At 36.8% G+C, this 19946-nt stretch overlaps 2 protein-coding genes across 6 annotated transcripts in view; one reads left to right on the forward strand and one right to left on the reverse strand.

Annotated features, from left to right (window-relative positions):
* Window positions 1-6133, reverse strand: part of LRRC40 (leucine rich repeat containing 40) — a 72179-nt gene extending 66046 nt beyond the window's left edge. For all 3 annotated transcript variants that reach the window (XR_001145269.1, XR_001145268.1, XM_004679112.2), the window contains exon 1: window positions 5969-6133. Coding sequence is in view for 1 of the 3 variants with exons in the window: in XM_004679112.2 (XP_004679169.1) it covers window positions 5969-6119 (151 nt within the window). In the remaining 2 variants the exon portion in view is untranslated. The remainder of the gene's footprint in view (window positions 1-5968) is intronic.
* Window positions 6134-6263: 130 nt separating this feature from the next.
* SRSF11 (serine/arginine-rich splicing factor 11) overlaps window positions 6264-19946 on the forward strand; it is a 33520-nt gene continuing 19837 nt past the window's right edge. Inside the window, exons 1-2 of one of the 3 annotated variants that reach the window (XM_012722447.1) lie at window positions 6264-6357; window positions 16028-16249. In XM_012722447.1, the coding sequence (XP_012577901.1) occupies window positions 16050-16249 (200 nt within the window). In that variant the 5' untranslated portion in view covers window positions 6264-6357; window positions 16028-16049. Of the gene's footprint in view, window positions 6358-15800; window positions 16250-19946 lie in introns of those variants that run through there. The other 2 variants (XM_012722448.1, XM_012722449.1) reach the window with 2 other exon arrangements.

Genomic DNA, 19946 nt, shown 5'->3' on the forward strand with positions numbered 1-19946 from the left:
ACAATTTTGTTACCCCACCACATAATACTGTTTTCATTCGATTGCAGTAAATACAACAATTCCAGTAGCATAGCAATTAATACAACCCCAGTCCTGTATGTATGAATAAATCTTAAAAAAAAAAATGACTTCTAGGCCCTCCCTGGTGGCGCAGCGGGTTAAGGCACAGCACTGAGAAGCTAAAACCACTTCCACATGAGTTCGATTCCCGCCTGCCCGGGAGGTGACCACATGGCGTGGCAGACCTCTCCTGACCCGCCCACTGCTCCCCTCAGCAGTGTACTTCGTCCATCTGCCTGTTCTGCTCCCCACTCTGTCTCTGGTGAAGTCTTTCGCCACCCCTAAGTCTCTGGCCTGTATGCCAGTTCTGTATGCACAAATAAATATTAAAAAATATATATATATTCTTTAAAAAAAAATGGCTTCATAGTAGAAAAAAACCTCTGAAATCCATGAGACCACATTGCATATGTATTGATAGAAGGTCCAGATAAGTAGACAACTATCACATGACAGTTTGAGACTCAATATTAGTTAAGATGTCACTTTTCCACTGAGTGACTTACTGATTCAATTCTAATAATAATTAAAAAAAAATTCAGAAGGGGCACTACATGCAAAAAAATGAAACTAGATCACTACCTCGCATCATGTACAAAAGCAACTCAAAGTGGATTAAAGACCTAGACATAAGAACAGAAACCATAAAATACCTGGAAGCAAAGATGGGTGAAACACTACACGACATTCACTCAGTAACATCTTTAAAGATACAGCATCCAATGCAGCAATAGTGAAGGAAAGAATAAACAAATGGACTACATCAAGTTAAAGAGCTTTGTACAACAAAAGAGACATTACAAAAAACAGACATCCCACTGATTGGCAAAAATTTTCTCACACAACCACTATGGAAAACTGTTTGGAGGTTTCTCAAACTGCTAAATGGAGCTTCCATATGGCCCAATCCCACTCCTCCGTATCTACCAGAAAAACACAAAAACACTGATTCAAAGATATGTGCACCCTGTGTTTACTGCAGCTTTATTTACAATAGGGGGTGAGGGTATGAAGTGCCCAGGACTATGGTGATGGCACATGGGTGAATTGGTGATGGGAAGCCCATGGGGATTACAACTGAGGTGGACAAGGCACAAAATGATGTAAAAATGAAACTATTATAATTTAAAAAATGAATTTCCAGTAACAACAAAAAAAAAAAAAACACAACCAGAAGGCTTCTCTGTAAAAATTACCAAGCTGTTATAAAATGTATATTGGAACACAAAAGAATGAAAATAGGTCAAACAACTTTGAGACAAAGGAAACTTAGGACTCAATAGTACTTAATTTCAAGTCCTATAATAAAACTTTTTAAGACAGTGTGGTATTTGCTTACAGACAGACACAGATCCAGAGGACAGAGGAAATTCAGAAAAATTTCCAGCAATGAAATACTGTCAATTGATTTTTAACAAAGATGCCAATATAAAGAAAAAAGAACAATTTTTTTAACAAATGGTACTAAGATTATAAATCCACATGGATAAAAATTTACTTGTAATACACTCAAACATTAATTCCAAATAGATGAGAAAAAAATAAATGCAAATGATAAACTATAAAAATAAACAGAATAGAAAATCTTCACAGCTTTAGCAGTGTTAAAATTCAGCTTGTCAAAAAACCTGACAAACTGAATTTCATCAAAACACTTCAATTTTTCAATGGCATCATTAATAATGCAAATCTTAGAGTAGAATATATTGACCCTACAAACATCATTCACTAAACTGCCAACTAGTGCTAATTATGAACACTTTAAAAGAATAAATCAATAAATCAAGTCATTATATAAAGGACCAGGGAAAACCCACCAGTAAATATCCCAATTGTCTCCACATTTGTTTATTTATGGCTATCAATGGCCTCATTACATTAATTAAAGTAGGCCATAATGACAAACCACAATTGCAGTGTCACTTTCAAGTTATCAAGTTTAATAAGAAACACACTAATGCACATGCCCCAAAGAAAATTAAAGTTATATGGAACATATTAAGTTGCAGTTTGAGGATGAGTCAGAGCAATATATCTTTATGGTTCAGAATAAACACCTAAGCCATTCTTAATGTTAGAATACATGAAAAAAACAGCCCCTTCCAGAAATCCAGAGAGGATACTGTAAGATAAAAATGAAACAATACTTAACATGTGAAAAGCAAAATACTTTCACCAATCACTTTAAGAGAAAAACCAACTTGAATTTATTACTTTAATTGAGGATCAAAAGATCTGAACAGCACTTCACCAAAAGAGATACATATCAATAGACGGCAATGAGCACAGCATATGTCAACAGAGAATATAAAATAACTTGATTTTTATATAATCAAGTCATATATAACACATATATAGTGACTTGATTTATTGGGTTTTTTAAGTGCTCATATTTAGCACTAGTTGACAGTTTAGTGAATATTTGTAGGTAGATTATCAATATATTATCCTACTCTAAGACTATCAACAGAGAATAGCAAATTAATACAATGAGGTATGATATAGCTACTAAATTATTTAAAATCCCAAAGTTTGATAATACTAAATTCCAATAATGTAGAACAAGAACTTTCAATTATTGCTAGTGGGAATAAAAAATAATACATCCACTTTGTTAGACAGTCAGTCTGGCAATATCTTACAAAGATCAGCATAGTCTTGCCATGTGACTCTACATTGGTGTTTCCAGATTTTTACCTAAATGAGTTGAAAATTTCTGTGCTCACAAAAACCTGAACATGAAAAGCATTTCATTCACCGTTTCCCAAAACTGGAAGCAACCAAGATGTCTTTCAACAGATGAATAAATGGGCTAAGAAAATGGCACATCTGTAACATGGAATAATATTCAGTGATAAAAGGAAATGAATTATCAAGCCACAGAAAAAAGACATGGAGAAAACTTAACTGTATACAGCTTAGTAGGAAAAATTCCTCTGAAAAAACTATCTACAGTATGATACCAATTATATGTTCAAACTTTTCAAAAAAGCAACTAAAGAAACTATAAAAAGATTGGTGGGGCCCTCCCTGGTGGCCAGCGGGTTAAAGCACAGCACTGAGAATCTAAAAGCCGCTTCCGCATGAGTTCGATTTCCGCCTGCTCCGGAGGAGCTCCACATGGCGTGGCAGACCTCTCCTGACCAACCCGCTGCCCCCCAAAGCAGTGTACTTCGTCGATCTGCCTGTTCTGTTCCCCACTCTGTCTCTGGTGAAGCCTCTCAGGCCCCTGAGCCTCTGGCCTGTACCCCAGTTCTGTATGCACAAAATAAATAAATCTTTAAAAAAAAAAGATTGGTGGGGCCCTCCCTGGTGGCGCGAGTTAAAGCACTGCACTAAGAAGCATAAGCCACTTCCGCATGAGTTCTGGCCTGTACCCCAGTTCTGTATGAATAAATAAATCTTAAAAAATAATAATACTATCCATTTAAAAAAAAAAAAAAAAGAGGGCCCTCCCTGGTGGCGCAGCGGGTAAAAGCATAGCACTAAGAAGCTTAAGCCACTCCCGCATGAGTTCAATTCCCGCCTGCCCCGGAGGAGATCCACATGGCGTGGCAGACCTCTCCTGACCCGCCCGCTGCTCCCCTCAGCAGTGTGCTTCATCAGTCGGCCTGTTCAGCTCCCCTCTCTGTCTTTGGTGAATCCTCTCACCCTCCGCATTTCTCGTCTGTACCCCAGCTCTATATGAATAAATAAATAAAATCTTTAAAAAAAAAAAAAAAAGATTGGTGGTTGCCATAGCTTCAAGGAAGCAGGGTAAAAAAAAAAATCAACAGGTAAAACTCAGGGATTTTTAGGGCAGTGAATCTACTTTATATAACATTATAATGGTGGATACATGATGAAATGATGTATCTCTCAGAACTCTTAGAACTGTATACCACTAAAAGTGAATAATAATGTAAACCATGGGCTCTAATTAGTAATAATGTGTTAAAATCGGTTCATTGGTTGTAACAAATGTACCACAATAATAAAAAACATTTATTGAGAGGAAACTAAGTTGGACAAAGAAGGGATAAAAGAACTCTACAGTGTCAGTTCAATTTTCTGGAAACCAAGTGTGTTCTTAAGAGATTTAAAAGTATGATTATTTGGGGAATAGACAGTTGTTATTGCTGTTAACTTACAGGATTCTGAACAGGGAAGAGAGACCTTTTAGATATTTAGAGGCAAGATTCCAAAATGGTCTGAAGCTTGTTCTAAGAACTGCTTTTTGTGGGCTATAGGGACTCATTAAATTTAATAAGATCTTTGTTTTGGAACAATAAATCTTAACACTAACTTAGAAGTTAAGATTTTAAAAAATTTTCATGAAATTAGGAGGTGATTGTAATAATAACAGTAACGATTACTGTGTACTTGTTCAAGCACTTTATATATATTCTCTTAAACATTAGTAGGTCACAGTATTACTACCACATTATAAACGAGAAACTCAAGAACAGCAAAATCAAGCATCTCGAAGTTACAAGAGCATACTGACAGAGATAAGAAGCATGGTCCCAGAAGAGACTATAAGTAGTTCATAATTAGAGGTCTGAGTGTCAGGTTTAATGACAAAAATCGAAGTTAGAGAAACTCCCTCTATATTATGGTAATGGATATTCATTGTTTATATACAAGTTACAAATCCCATGAGCTCACTATTTTACTTTCCTATGAAATACTATACATTCACTGATTCAACATCATTTGGATAATTAGTATGTACCAGGTATTGTGTCAGGCTCTGTTTATACAATAATCACCAAACAGCTCTAATAACTGTTATCATGGAGCTCAGAATTAAAATTCATTTACTCCCTAAAACTTTAGTGGAGTAAGTCATCTGGATCCATCAATAAGTAAATTACAACACACCAAATATTTAGAAACATTCACTCATTTATTACTTCCACGAATATTTAATATAAATGTACTTTGTATCAAGCACTATTTTGGGGTGATAGGATTCAACAATGAACAAAACAAAGCCCCATGACCTTGAAGAATTAACATTGTAGTCCTTGGGCACTGAAGATAATATACAAAGAAATACATGATATAAATGCTAGTAGTGATAATGCTATTAAAAATTAAACAGATAAAATAACAGAATGTACTTTCTCTAACTGCAGTTAGAAAAAATAATTAGGAAGGGCCCCTATATGTGAGCGAGTCCTAAGGAATGAGCCCTAGTCAGGTGGCAAAGAATATGTTCCAGGGATCGGGAAAAGTAAGTGTACTACACATCTGTAGTTTCAAAATACTATGTTCCCACTGGTTAGAAACTTCCCCTGTTGAGGCAGAGATTTTAATTCAGATTTTAAATCAGGCGTAGTGGAGGAAGGCATCTGGATGTGCTTACTTAGACTCACATTCGCTTTGCATGGTATCTGTTTTGCACCCAATTCTACAATTATGCTCATTGTTCCTTTTATTGTTTTATTGTTCCTTTTATTTATGACTCTGCCCAGCTGCATACAGAAAAAGGGTCTTAAAGAATTCATTATTGAATTCACAAAGCACATAAGACTTTAGCATTGGTGAAAGTGTTCTACGAACTTAAATTAAAAAGAGGAAAGTGAGGGACCTATTACTTGATAACTAATTTAGTCACACATTAAACTGTTTATCCCAAAGAATGTGAGAATCTCAGAAAGCCTGTGCTTACATTTTTGCGCACATCCACAGCAAGGTCCCATCACTAGAGATTTCTGGAAGGAAAGCAGGAACAAAACCCGACAGACCCAGCCAGAGGAAACGTGGCGAGAAATTATTGCACCAAGGAATTAGAGCACCCGGTACCCTGAGAGCCTAGCTCCTTGCCTGAGGCAAGGCGGCGAAAGTCAGGTCAGAGAAAAGGGGGGGGGGGGCTTGGAGCAGGGGCTTTCGACTGGACGCGGGTCGCATCTCTGGATCCTACCTTCAGTAAGGTTCCGACCCGACAGGTTTAACTGGCCGCTCTTTCTCGCCGTCTTTATAAGTCCCTGCGGTACCGAGGTAGCGCAGTCGCCTCTTCCGGCTCTGAACCCCTCCCGGGGATCCCGCTCCCCGGCCCGTTTCAGGCGAGACATATTTAAACACCAGGGTTCTGAAACTGAGCCCCGCCCGTGACGCTAAAAGGTGGCGCGGCTACTGCTCCCGCCCCTCCACGAGCGCGCGTTTAGTGCGCAGCGCTCGTGGCCCCGCGCTGGGCCTTCGCTCTTGGCGGCGCGGCCCAGATGTCGTCACCATCAGCGCCTGGGGCTGGAGGACAGAGGAGCCCTATCCGTTGCCGGTGCCGGCCTTGTGTCTTGGAATTACTTCGCTCGAGTAAGTGAGTTTAACTGGCTGAAGAGGGGCATGAGGGTTTAGCGTGTGCATTGTTACTGTGACTGCAGCCTTCTTCTCTGTGCTCCCACCGTGGCGTAGGGGTCCGGAAAAGGTAACCTTTTCTCTCCCCTTGCGTGGCCTGAACGTAGGCCTTGACTAAAACTTGAAACCTGGGCGCGGTCTTGCAGCCTCTGCGGACCCCAGCCTGTGTTGGTAGCTGGTGGTGGCGTGAGATCCACATCCGGTGTCGGTAACGAAGCCCACTGCCGTTCCAGTCTGCACTCGGATTCCTAGAACCAGTGCTCCGTGCCTCCTGTTGTATTTAGTTTGTAGCCTAGCAAATGAGGTAGTGTGAAACGGAAGGGTTGGCAACAAAGAAGGGGGCGGGAGGAGGGAGGGTAGAGTTTAATAATGAAAGTTCTGTCTACTCGATTGCTTGGAAGCATTAGTTTAGATTGGAGAGGCCAGCTTGGATTTTGGAGTCCCAAAGATATGATTACTAAATCTAGCTGATTTTTCTGTACGTTAAAAGCTCTGTAACAGTAAGAGGCAGAATGCTCACTCTCTTTTAAAGCTCAGTTATTTTTTATTAGAGATAACAATCCTTGTTTCATTAGGTTTTTGAAACAGTGAAATAAAGGTAAAATTTTTAAATATTGAGCTTTTGCAGAAGAAAGAGAATCGAGTTTAGAATGGAAAATGAAAAAAATTGTTCAAAAACTTGATTTTCCAGGAAGTTACATTTCTGTCTGAAATGTACAGCTTTGTTGATCCATTCAATGAATAATTATTAAGAACTCACTCCACTCCAGTACTGCCAAGGGTACTATTCTTTTGCCTGAAGTGATTTTGTTTTCAAAAACATACACCAAGAAATAGCCTCCTAAGTCTCTTTCAAATCAACTGAGCAACAGGGTATTTGAGAAGGTAGGATGATCGCTCTCTGACAAATTCTGCATCCACACACTTTTGCCTGAGCCCTGTACCTATAAAATTCTCTTTTAACTCCCTCCCTCTATGATTCTACTTTACTCACTGAACTTTACTAAGCGTGAACAGCAGACAAGTACCAATAGTTACACTACCAAGCAAGAAAAGAACCATTGCAGTTTCTGCAAAGCCACTAACTGACTGGAAGTTGGAAGTAGGGCTCTACTGGCAGGAATACTAGTATGATTTGACAATAATGATTACTAAGTTACCTGATGGTGCTTAACTAGTGCCAGGCTCAGTGCTAATACCACTTCTTTTGCTGTCTTTTATTTAACACAATGACCAATTTTGCAAATGAAGAAATTGAGGTGAAAAAGATTAAGACACTTGGTGAAGGCAACAATTTTCTGTAAGTGGTATCGCCAGGAATTAGAACCTAAATCTGGCTCCCAAACCATTCTTAATGATAAGTTTGATTTGCCTCGTGGATTTTGGTTCATCCTTTCAACTTGCTTTTATCCTGAAGCTGTTTTAAGGAACAGTACAATTATGTTTTAAAAGAAATTTATTTATTAAAGAAAACCCTTTTTTATAGGATTTAGCAACCCACCTTTGGAGGATGAATTGTTCTAGTATACAATGCTACAGTTACCATCACTCCCCCATATGATAGATTTCTTTATTTCAACATTTCTTAAAATAAAAAGCAAGGTGTGATTTTTTTTTTCATTTGTTGTGCTTCTATTTGAAAGTAAATATTTCTTAATTGACCTTTAATTATAATATTTTGTTAAAATATTGTTTCATTTTGTATATGAGAGGTATATCCCAATTAATGGTAAACTAATTCTGAAAAATCCAAGTGACATATACTTGTGGTAAACTTAATATGTAAAAGTTTTATTAGTATATATCTATAATACATTATATAAAGATCTGTGGAGCAAGTGAAAATGAAGTAAGTAAAGGTTAAAATTATTCCCTTATGCAGTCGGGAAAAATTACTTATTTTATCTCAAACTAATGGAAATGGAAAGAAGTCAACCTGAATTGGCTTCTTTATGAGAGAGTAGAATTACATATAATTATACTTTTGGGAATTAATAGTTCATATCAATTATATTGTTCAGAAGAATGTGTTACCAAAAAATTCAACCCTTGTTCAACATGAACATTTAAGTGAAAGTATTTGATTTAAAAAAATATATACTTCATATATTATTTTTAAAATGTGGATCTATCACAGAGGCTAGAAACTCTTACATAGCTTCCTCTTGTAACAATTTATCTAGTTACAATTTAATATCTTTATTTTGTTAAAGTAATGGGAGGTTTCATTCTCTTATTTGTTAAAAGAAAATAAACCTAAGAGTCACATTGGCCAACAAATGCTGGTTCAGTTTCATAATGGAAAAACTACTATGCATAGTAAGATAAAATGTTTGACAAAGTGACTTATCTCTACCATTAAAATTTAATAAGGCGTTTTCCAAAATGTTTGTCACTCTTAGGAAAGCTGAAAGGCACAATTGATAAGATTTTTTTTCCTGAGGTAATTTGAGAAATCGTAATGAAATAAAATGCCATTAACTTATACAAGTTTTTAAACACATATGTTTAGTAACATCAAATAAGAACAAAGAAAATTTGTTTTAGGATTTTCTTGTGGAGGGAACAGATTTAGCTTACTCTAAGTCAGTTTATCTTTCAGAATATTGCCTTATCAATAAGAATTGTTATTTTATGGTAAAGTTGTATATACAGAGAACATTTTCTAACATTGATTATTGATTGAAATTGTTACACATAACATGCTTAGTAAATGGTTTTGCATTTAATTTTCTATTCTCATGTTATTTATTATTCTACTAATATTTTCTTTAGCAATCCCTTTATCAAAAAGTTGCTTTTAAATATCAAAATTAAGAGCAAATTACAGAGAACATGTTTTCAATACTCAGCTTCAAAGAAGTTTGTTACACAGGTCTCTTAGTTTCTTTTAAAAATTTCAACCTGCAGTTTCACATTTGTTTTCCATTCAGACCTCTAACTGCCACTTTTGAAAATAGTCAGCAGAAAAGATTCTTGACTGATTTTATTTATGATAGTGAATATTTTGCATTTTTATTTGTATGTTCAAATTATGTTTGTTGGAGTTATGTGTGGTAATTTTTCTAATGGAGATAGTGTGTAGTTTCTGTATTACACATTTATATATTCTTTATATGTTCATACCTCCTCCAGGAGGCTTAGTAATTTGGTTAAAATGTTGAATCAAATATTCCTTTCTAGTTTCAATACAAAAGAACTTAAGTCTACCAGCTTTATGAAAATATTGTTTTTATTTTCCTCCGACAAAGACTTTCTCCTAATTATCTTTAGTTTTACTTTTTTTTATTTAAAAAAATTTGAAACATGGTGGCCATATAGGATTCTTACTTATATCATTAAATAAAAAGCACTGTGTATCCCAATAATTTCAGTGGTACTTAACCTTTAATTGCTCATTTTCCAAGATGAATATGTTCTGTAGTGTAAAGCATTAATTATAATAGTTGTATTAGGTTTTTTGCTATGAAGTAAATTAATAGAAGGGAAATTTGACACCAAGCCTTAGAATGTATCGCATACTATTCTGTCTTCAGTTATGTTAACACATGTGAAACTACAAATGAATACATCTTTTTTAAAAAGAGTTATTTATTTATGCATACAGAACCGAGGTGCAGGAGTGGTTAGAGGATTTACCAGAGATAAGAAAAGAGCAGAACAGGCAGATTGACTAAGTATACTGCTGAGGGGAGCAGCAGGCAGATTAGGAGAGGTCTGCAGCCCCCTGTGGGTCACCTCCTGTCTGGGGATTGAACCCTCACTGATGTGACTATGGCTCACTTGCAGTGCTGCACTTTACCCCATTGTGCCACCAGAGAGGGCCCTGAGTATATCTTTTTAAAAGTTAATTTAAATCAAAATCCACTATTTTAAAGTTTAACTGTGTCATCCTGTGTCAACAATTTTTGGATTTGGTTTGCAGCTATGTTTGCTTAACATGTACACGAGAGAGAGACAGACATTGAATTATTATATATGGCAAATATTGTATGAGCAAAGCTCCCCAATAGTTCTCATAAGAGATACAATCCCAGAGACATTTTTCTCATATCAAATTAAATTGACAAGTGAGGAAGAAACTAAATAATTTGATACTTTGTTGACAATCACAATCTTACTTTGAAATCTCAAATTCCAAAGCAAGATAATTTATACTCACAGTTGCAATTAAGATAAATGTTAATTTAATTTTCAGGATACCTACAAACCATCCACAGTTTTTTCTTCCCGTCATTTAAAAATTACAGTTAAAAATACTTAACTTATTTAAAAAGTGCCATGATTGGGGTGTTGAAATACTGAGTATTTAAATACTCAGTCTCTAAAATGCCAACCTGTGAAATTAGCTTTGCTCTTAATCTTGTGACCTCATCCCTAAGCTTATATATGTATCCTTAAAACAGCTTTGATTCTCTTTCATTTTAGAGCTGCTGACCTTTTTGCATCTATGTGTGCCATTGATAAAGTTCAGCTTTATGATGAAACTAAACATGAAAGGGCTCTCCTTGGTGGCACAGGGGTTAAGTCTCAGTGTTACAGGGCAGGAGAGAGGGGCACCCCTGAACCCCCAAACCTGCCTGCCCTAAACAGGTTCTGCCATCCACCACATCAAGACAAAAGAACTTTAATGGAAAGGAACTATAATACAATTAAGTGTACAACACAGAAGACAAAGACTATATTTTCTAAGTAAACACCTAAAGTTACCCATCCCCTTGTGCGTAAAAAGTCTACCCAAAAGGGATTGATCCAAAACAAGGCCTGAAAACCCTCCACAAGACTAACACACCTATTGGCTGGGACCCATAGAAAAGGGTCAGAAATGGCCAGACAAATCTGGGAGGAAAAGAGCACAATCAAAATTAAGATAAAAACTGCCATAGTCAACCTCCCCATGTGTCTCTCACTGACATCTGTTTCAATCAGTCCAAAGCCAAGAAACAAGCACAGTATCTTCACATGTCTTTCTCTGCCCCATGTGGCTTCCTCAGGTCTCATTCTGGCTCTCCCATCCTGCTTCCTTCTCCAGATTCCTTCTCTTCTCTATTTAGCTCCACCCTCCTACTGGATAGGACAGGGAACCTGGAATTTCCCCTTTTCCTGGGGACCACCTTGTTACATCAGCACTATGAAACTATCAGTAGCCATTGCAGCCCAAGTTCAATCTGATCAGTGGCCAGGGAGCTAACCCACAATGTGCGTGTAGCAGACTTCTCTTTTCTCAGCAGTGTATTTCAGTAGATCTGCCTGTTCTGCTCCTACTCTGTCTCTGTGAATCTTCTCACCATCCTCCCTCATACCCCACCCCCCACACCTCTGGCCTACACCCCAGCTCTTTTATGCTTACATAAATCTTTAAAAAAAAAACAAAAAACATGGGGCCCTCCCTGGTGGCACAGCGGGTTAAAGCACAGCACTAAGAAGCTAAAGCCACTTGCGCATGAGTTCGATTCCCGCCTGCCCCGGAGGTGACCACATGGCGTGGCAGACCTCTCCTGACCCGCCCGCTGCTCCCCTCAGCAGTGTACTTCGTCGATCTGCATGTTCTGTTCCCCATTCTGTCTCTGGTGAAGCCTCTCGCCACCCTTGAGCCTCTGGCCTGTACCCCAGTTCTGTATACACAAATAAATAAATCTTTAAAAAAAAAAACATGAAAATTTGAGATGTTAGTGTACAATGCAGCATACTCTTAAAGGAGAAATGGCACCCAGTATAATATTTCACATATTTACTATCACTTAAATTCATATTTTCATATTTCATAAATTCACTTATTTTCATATTTAACAGTGATGTCTAAAGTGAGACAGAAATATTATTACATAGCCATTGAAAAGATGAAGTTGAAAAGTGACTTTCTTGATAACACATACCACTTATGGGGTACTTATGTGCTGAACACTGTGATAGGTGCTTCATATCCATATTTCTAATTTTAGAAGGTATAAATGTTATCATTACCTTTATTTTCACATAAGGGAATTGAAGTTTGCAAAGCCATTAAAGGAAGCATCTATTATAGTGGTAGAGAAAAAGCATAGTGGAGAAAAGTGAGGAACTTTACACTTATATAATTGGAATATTTAACACATGCATTTATTATTAATAGTAAGTTATAGGTCACACAAAAACCTATGTTAAAATGTGGCATCTCAAATAAGAAACTCTTCTCACTATTAAACTGATACTTTTGATTTCCGTCTTTCATGTGAATGGTAGAGTAGAATTAGACCAAGCTACTATAAGCTTAAAATAATGACATTATGAAATGAAGCCCAGTTGAGGTAAATTAAAATGAAAATTTTTTAATTTGTAGAGTAGGGATAAGAAGAGTAGCTTATATTTTCCAAGCATTTATATTAATATTGTCACATCATCCTCAGCAAACTAGTGAGGTGAGTATTATTATTATCTTCATTTTTTCAGGTGAGTCAAAGTTCATCATTATCTTAATGGGTGAGAAATCCCCTTCTATTTCCAGGGCTGCATTCTTAATCACGGCAGCATCTTTAAGTTTTGTGAGGATTAAAGAACATTGCCAAAGCATTCAGATAAAGTATATCTTCATATTACTAAGCTGAGTTTAATTTAATTTTTGCCAGTTTTGTGACTTAAAATATATGAGAAAGCTAATTTTACAGCATACAAAAGAGCTCAAATTCCTTGTTTATTTTTTCTAATTCCTTGTTTATTTATTTATTTTTAAAGATCTATTTATTTATGCTTACAGAACTGGGGTACAGGCCAGAGGTGTGGTGGGTGAGAGGATTCACCAGAGACAGAGTGTAAAGCAGAACAGGAAGATTGACAAAGTACACTGCTGAAGGGAGCAGCGATCGGGTCAAGCAAGGTCTTCCAGGCCATGTGGGTCAGCTCCGGCTGCAGTAGCTTTGGAGAGCTTCATAATACAGTGCTTTAACCTGTTGCACCACCAGGGAGAGCCCCCTAACTCCTTGTTTAAGGTGCTTGAAACTACTTAAAAGTAAAAATACATGATTTGTTTTTAAAGATTTTGAAGTATTTTCTCAACTGAGAATCCAAAAAGATCTTATGTAACAATTGGTAGTCTTGAATAACTAGTCCTTGGAGCTTCCCTATTTAAATATTTTGTTGGTCTCATTTAAGTAAAAGAGCCAAACCAGTACAAATAAATTTGTGTTTTTTTTTTAAGATTTATTTATTTATGCATACAGAACTGGGGTACAGGCCAGAGGTGCAGGAGCGGTGAGAGGCTTCACCAGAGACAGAGCGAGGAGCAGAACAGGAAGATTAATGAAGTACACTGATGAGGGGAGCAGTGGGCGGGTCAGAGAGGTCTGCCGCACCATGTGGATCATCTCCCGGGCAGGTGGGGATTGAACTCATGCTGAAGTGGCTTTAGCTTCTTAGTGCTGTGCTTTAACCCACTGCGCCACCAGGGAGGGCCCAAATTTGTGGTTTTTAAAACTGCATATTCATGGCCTTCCCTGGTGGCACAACAGGTTGAAGCACAGCACTATGAAACTTTTATTGAAGCCACTGCAGCAGAAGTTCAGTCTCTGGCCAGGGAGGTGACTCGTATGGTATGGCACCAGACTTCTAGCCAACTCACTGCTCCCCTCAGCAGTATATTTCAGTACATCTGCCTGTTCTACCCACTGCCTCTGGTGAATTTACACATGCACCCCCGCCTCCTCCACACCTCTGGCCTATACCCCAGATCTTTATGTATAACTAAATAACTCTTTAAAAAAAATAAAGCTGCATATATTCAATGTAGCCAAGTATAATATATTGTTTATATAGATATAGGCAGCTCAAACTACTACTTTTTTCCTGGATTGATTGTAAATACCAAACTGAAAAAAAAGCAAAAGCACATCTCTGTTTTTACCCACAATTTCAAGCTGTTCAGATCCTGTGTCATCAATTTTTAAATGTAGCTATAGAATCCCCTCTACTGATAAACTATATAAATTAAAAGTATTTGGAAACAAGTAGACTTTTTCTTAGAATGTGTGTGTGTTGTCCTCTCATCTATCTATTCTCTTAATTAGCATTTTAGCATTTCCCTTTCATTTAAATGGAGCCAAGGGAAAGGGAATGAGGGGTTTACCATTTTGATTTTTAAATAGATATTTATATTTATAGTGTTCTCTAATTTATAAAATTAGTAATATACTTATCTAAGTTATAGGGTGAAGACTATAAAATAGATCTGCAGATAATTTTTTTAATTACAGATTTATAAGTAATTTATTTTCTAAATCTTTCGCATTGCATTTTGTAACTAGGAGGGAAATTACTTATTTTATTGAACTGATGGAAATGGAAAGTAGCTAACCTGAATTGGCTTCTTTATGAGAGAGTAGAGTTACATATAGTTATACTTTTGGGACTTGGTACTTCACATCAATTATATTGTTCAGAAGAATATGTTACCAAAAAAATCAACCCTTGTTCAATATGAACATTTAAGTGAAAGTATTTAATTTTTTTAAAAAGTACTTCATATATTATTTTTAAAATGTGGAATGGATGTATCATAGAGGCTAGAGACTATTGCATAGCTTCCTTTTGTAACAATTTATAGCAAATATACATTGAGAGTTTATCAAGTCCAAATTTCCCTGTAAATCTCAAAAATGCATTCCTGTCTTCATTCACTGAACCTTAGTTGAGCAGATAAGGTAAAGCATTGTAACGCTTTTAGCACAAAAATCGTAGTAAACTTTTGGCAAATGCTGATTTTCTGTAATTTTGCTGGGCAGCAAAAATTAGCACATTGCCTTACCAATTTTCAAAATCTGTGCTTGATAGATGAGAGCTACTAAAAGTTCTGTTGCTAGTTAGAAGTTGCAAAAATTGTGTCAATTTTTTGTCTTGGGAAACAACACTGTCACTGCATGTTTGTGCATTTCTTAACATTTTAAAATGTCAACTTGTGAAATAAAATGTAAGTCACTAGTAAATTGTAACATTGTATCTGTTCTGAGGGTTTTACAAATTTAATGTTACAAAAATGCAAGCACAGAAAAGATTAAGAAAATTTAGTAGTGGTGGAGAGAGAAATCTACATAGCTTGTATGCAAATTTCATTTGTAATTGGCCATATCTGTAGTTTTTGCCTTGTAGAAAGCAAAAAATATCATGGTCATTTTTAATAAGAATAGTTGCTAAAGAGTCTAGTGTTTTGCAAGGAAGTGATTGCTTGAAAAAAAAAGTTAATGCCTTCTACTTGTTCTTGTACAAAATACGGAAAAACCGAGCCATAGGGACTACGCTTTTCGCTGAGCAAGGTTCCCTCTTACGTTTATCTGGCTGCAGGCGAGTCTTGGTGGGCCTGCGCGGGGTGGAGCCAACCATGACGCACCCATGCGCCGCAAGGCATTGTGGGCCCGCGATTTAGGTGGTTGGAGGCGAGGTGGGGGCGGCCGTTTGTTTTCTCGTGCTCCGGCTCGCGCGCTCTCTTCCCTCCCTTCTCCCCCCCCTCAGCGAGCGGCGGGGCGGAGAAACGGCGGCAGTGGCAGCAGCGGCTGTAGCAGCAGTAGCTGTAGCATCGGACACTCCTGTCTCCCTTCCAGCGAACCGGTTCCTCTTCCCCCTCCCTCTCACTGTTTGTTGTGTGTTTGATGTGTTAAAGCAGGAGCGAGAACCCGAGCAGCGCCATGAGCAACACTACTGTTGTCCCCAGCACTGCAGGCCCGGGCCCCAGCGGCGGGCCCGGTGGCGGCGGTGGCGGCGGTGGAGGCGGCGGCACCGAGGTAATCCAGGTGACTAATGTCTCCCCGAGCGCTAGCTCTGAGCAGATGCGGACCCTCTTCGGTTTCCTAGGCAAGATCGACGAACTGCGCCTCTTCCCGCCTGAGTGAGTATCGTCCACCATCACTGTCTACTAACTTCTCCCCAGCCTAGGCCTGAGGCAGGCCTAGGGTTTCCTTGCTCTCTGTGGCCGTAGTGTGACTGACTATTGCATTTCCTTATGAAAAAATCCAGTAATAATGGAGAGTCAGAGCCAGAGTTTGGGGGATTAAGAGATCCCAGCTCTTAATACCGGGATTTTTTTTTTCCTTCCTTATAATATGCCAACGTGGTGGTTCTTTTTTGGTCGCTTGAAGCAAAGCAAGCTGCACTTTATGTATTTTGTATGTAAGCTACTTTTTTTTTTAACTATCAAGTGTGTGCTTTCTTTAAAAAGTAACAAAATTATTCATTCCTGTGTTTGATTTTGAACTTTGGCTGTGCTTTCTTACTGCTGAGTATTATTGGAGATACTGTTTAATAATTCAAGATTAATATATTTTTGACTAGTTAGTGTGACTGCTTAGATAGATTCATACTGAAACCTGGGGTATTTCTTTGTTATATGTACATTTTTGACATTTCATAAAAGGTTCTTGAGCCAGATTTTAACAGAACTTTAATTTTTTTTTTCGTTTAGCGTGGCCTTTTCTTTTTTATCTTGTTATCTCACATAAGTTATTTTTATTGCAAAAGTGTAAAATGAATGAATTTATTAAAAGGAAAAAATAAAGTAGCTGTTAATAAGCTAAGATGTAATGGCAGAACATTTGAAATAACAGTCCTGTACTCTTTGGGAAGATTGGTAAAAGAATGAAAATTCACATGTACTTTCAGTAAATACTCAGTACCCATTGTATGTTTTTAAGTTTTATGATGTCACATAAGTACTAAACAGAAAATTGGAATGCTCAAGTAATCTACTGTTGTGATGTGTGTAATAAATCATTAACTGATGTATATTTGCTCAGTTGATCATAATGAGGCATTTTAAGTCTGACCATATTTTATCACAGTCTTAGGATTTATGGAACAATGTTTTTGTTGTAGTTATTTTCAACAGAAATTTGGCAGTGAAGTATAAACAGCTTTCTTGGTATGATCGTAATGAAATAGATGTTCCACTATTCAATTTTCTCACAGCATACTAGTTAAGTAGTTTGTGAAATTAACAGTAAAATGGCAGAAAATCAGAGTGATACTTTTTGTTTCAAAGTATTCAAGATACTGGATTTGTTTAGACAATTTTTCACAGGATTTTAAGAATTCTTTTATAATTGCTAGATTTAAAGTGCTGTTTTTGCTTTTTCTTTTAAGATGTTCTTTTTTATGATGCTTTATAAAAAGTTCACAAAAGAAGTATAGGCAGTTTACTTGATTTGTCATTTATTCAAAGTGCAAGTAGTATCTTCTAAAAGGGAGCAATAATGGAGCAGAATATGGCATTTTTAGCTTTGTAATCAAAAGTTCTATCATAAATGATGTGTGCCAGATAACATAATGTCAGGTGCTAGGCTTTAAGGGGACTCTTCCTTGAATTTGAAGAGAAGCTAAATATTGACACTTTTGCTCTTTGACTCCTTCCTGTATGTTCCCATATCATTTTTCTTATCTAAGGATATTCAAGATTACCACATAACTAATCTTACATTACCTTACTGGGCTTCCCAATTTCAGTAGTATTTATTTAGGTGCCTATTTATTCATTTAACAATTTAAACACACTATAGTCTGCAACAGTAGATTGATTGGGGATAATGTTCCATATAAACACGTTTGTCTTCTAATTTTTTTATGTTGTGTTTTAGAGCTCTTTTCCCCTAGATATGCCTTTGATATGCCTGCCTGCTTTCTTAGGTTGCTCAAATGTCAACCAGAGAAGTACTCCTTGATTATAATATGTAAAAATACCCATATTCTTTGCCTACTTTATATTCTGTTTACCTATTGTTTTTTCTCTGTAACACCCATCACACACTCACAGGTATAAGTTTAACTTCCTGCCTCTTCTAGAATATGAGAGTCTTTGAGGACATCAACATCTAGGGGACATTGAAAGTGAGCATTAGACCACACCTATTGAAATTGTAAATTCAGCCTAAAGTGCCTATAGAGGAGGGAGGATCCTGGGATTATGCCAGACATTTCAGTGACAGACTCTTAAAGAAGACTTCCTTTATTTGATTATTGAGAATCTGTTTATTGAGAATCTTGGGTCCTTTTAAGCAAAAAGAAAGGGCTGACCTATAATTTCATCCAGTGATACACTGTCATCTTCACAGTGAACAATATTCTAACCCTTTACTACTTCTATAGCTATTAAAAAGCATCTATCCAATGTAGATTATTTTTAAAGTTACTTTGATTCTGTTTTCCCTAAAATGCGTATTTGAAGTTCAGCATTGCCTGAGTGTCTATTTTATGTTAGATGCTTTGCTGTTTTATCATACTTAGTCCCTAAGTGGGTTGGAATTCACATAGGTTGTTTTATATACCCTAGCTACTTTATATAAGTATCAAAACTCATCATTGTGATTTTTCTCTTTGCCTCTGGATTAGGAATTCCTTGGTTTAGCAAAGCAACTTATGAGTGGTTTCATTCTTTTATACTGATATTCTTCAAATGTTTGGTAAAGATCCCAGTGAAAGCATATGTCAAAGTTATACAGTAGCTTAACTACTGTAATGTTGCAGATAAGTTTAAATTCATAATTCACTTTTTATGACCAAAAGTAGATAACTTTGATGATAATGTAATTATTTAAAAATCAATGTGGTTAGGTAAGGGAAAGAACTTAGTTTGCCTTAAAAAAATCTTTTTCTTTTAAATATATGCAGAATTTTATTTTTCTTCAGAAACTCCAAAGTTTGCATTCATAAGATAGGACTTGAAAGAGTATTGTCAGTGGCCTAAACCTAAAGTTCTTGTACTTTATTTCTGGAGCACAGATGGCAATTGAGGATCTTGTTAAGGATCAGAGCCCCCCTATAAAAGGGACTCTCAAATTCTTTGGGCTTGAAATGAAACATTGAAATCTGAGTTTCCTATGTACACACCAGCAGGTTCTGAAACAACCCTTAGAGGAAACTAAGAAATACTAGAAAATGGTACCACCATTCTGCATTGAAGGACAGAAGTATCCTATGTAGCTCACTTTTCGCTATGTTACTCCACATTCTTTTCAATTGCTCTGCCTCATCATATTCTTAAAAATAAGAAGTAAAACAATTATATTTGCAGAAGTGGCATTTGTACAAAATCCTAGGGTATCAGAATCAAGTTTAAGTACATTTTCTAATGTGTTTAATGTGCCTTTCATTAATAAATTTTAACAGTACAGTTGTGGGCTATATTATATAAAGATATATAGTAAATAGCTATGATTTTAAACCTTTAAACAAGGATCATTTAAAGTCAGGAGATAATTCGCCCTTCCAGGTGTCTTACTGTCCGTCTTTCCATGGTCTTTAAATTATGGTGTTTAGGTAAATATTTTATCCTTACCAACTCTTAATGGGTTTGATATATCCAGTTGTACCAGTGTTATGACATGAGTGGGTAGAAAAAAATGTGAATCGTTTTAAAGTTGCCAATTAAATGGAAAAGCATTGTGGACATGTGGGTGGTACTTTGTAACTTTTTTAAAAAAAGATTTATGCATACAGAACTGGGGTACAGGCCAGAGGTGGAGGGGCGGTGAAAGGGTTCACCAGACACAGTGGGGAGCAGGACAGACAGATCGAAGTACACTCCTGAGGGGAGC

The sequence above is a fragment of the Condylura cristata genome, unplaced genomic scaffold, assembly GCF_000260355.1.
Source record: "Condylura cristata isolate star-nosed mole 26May11 unplaced genomic scaffold, ConCri1.0 scaffold00008, whole genome shotgun sequence".
Taxonomy (NCBI): Eukaryota; Metazoa; Chordata; class Mammalia; order Eulipotyphla; family Talpidae; genus Condylura; species Condylura cristata.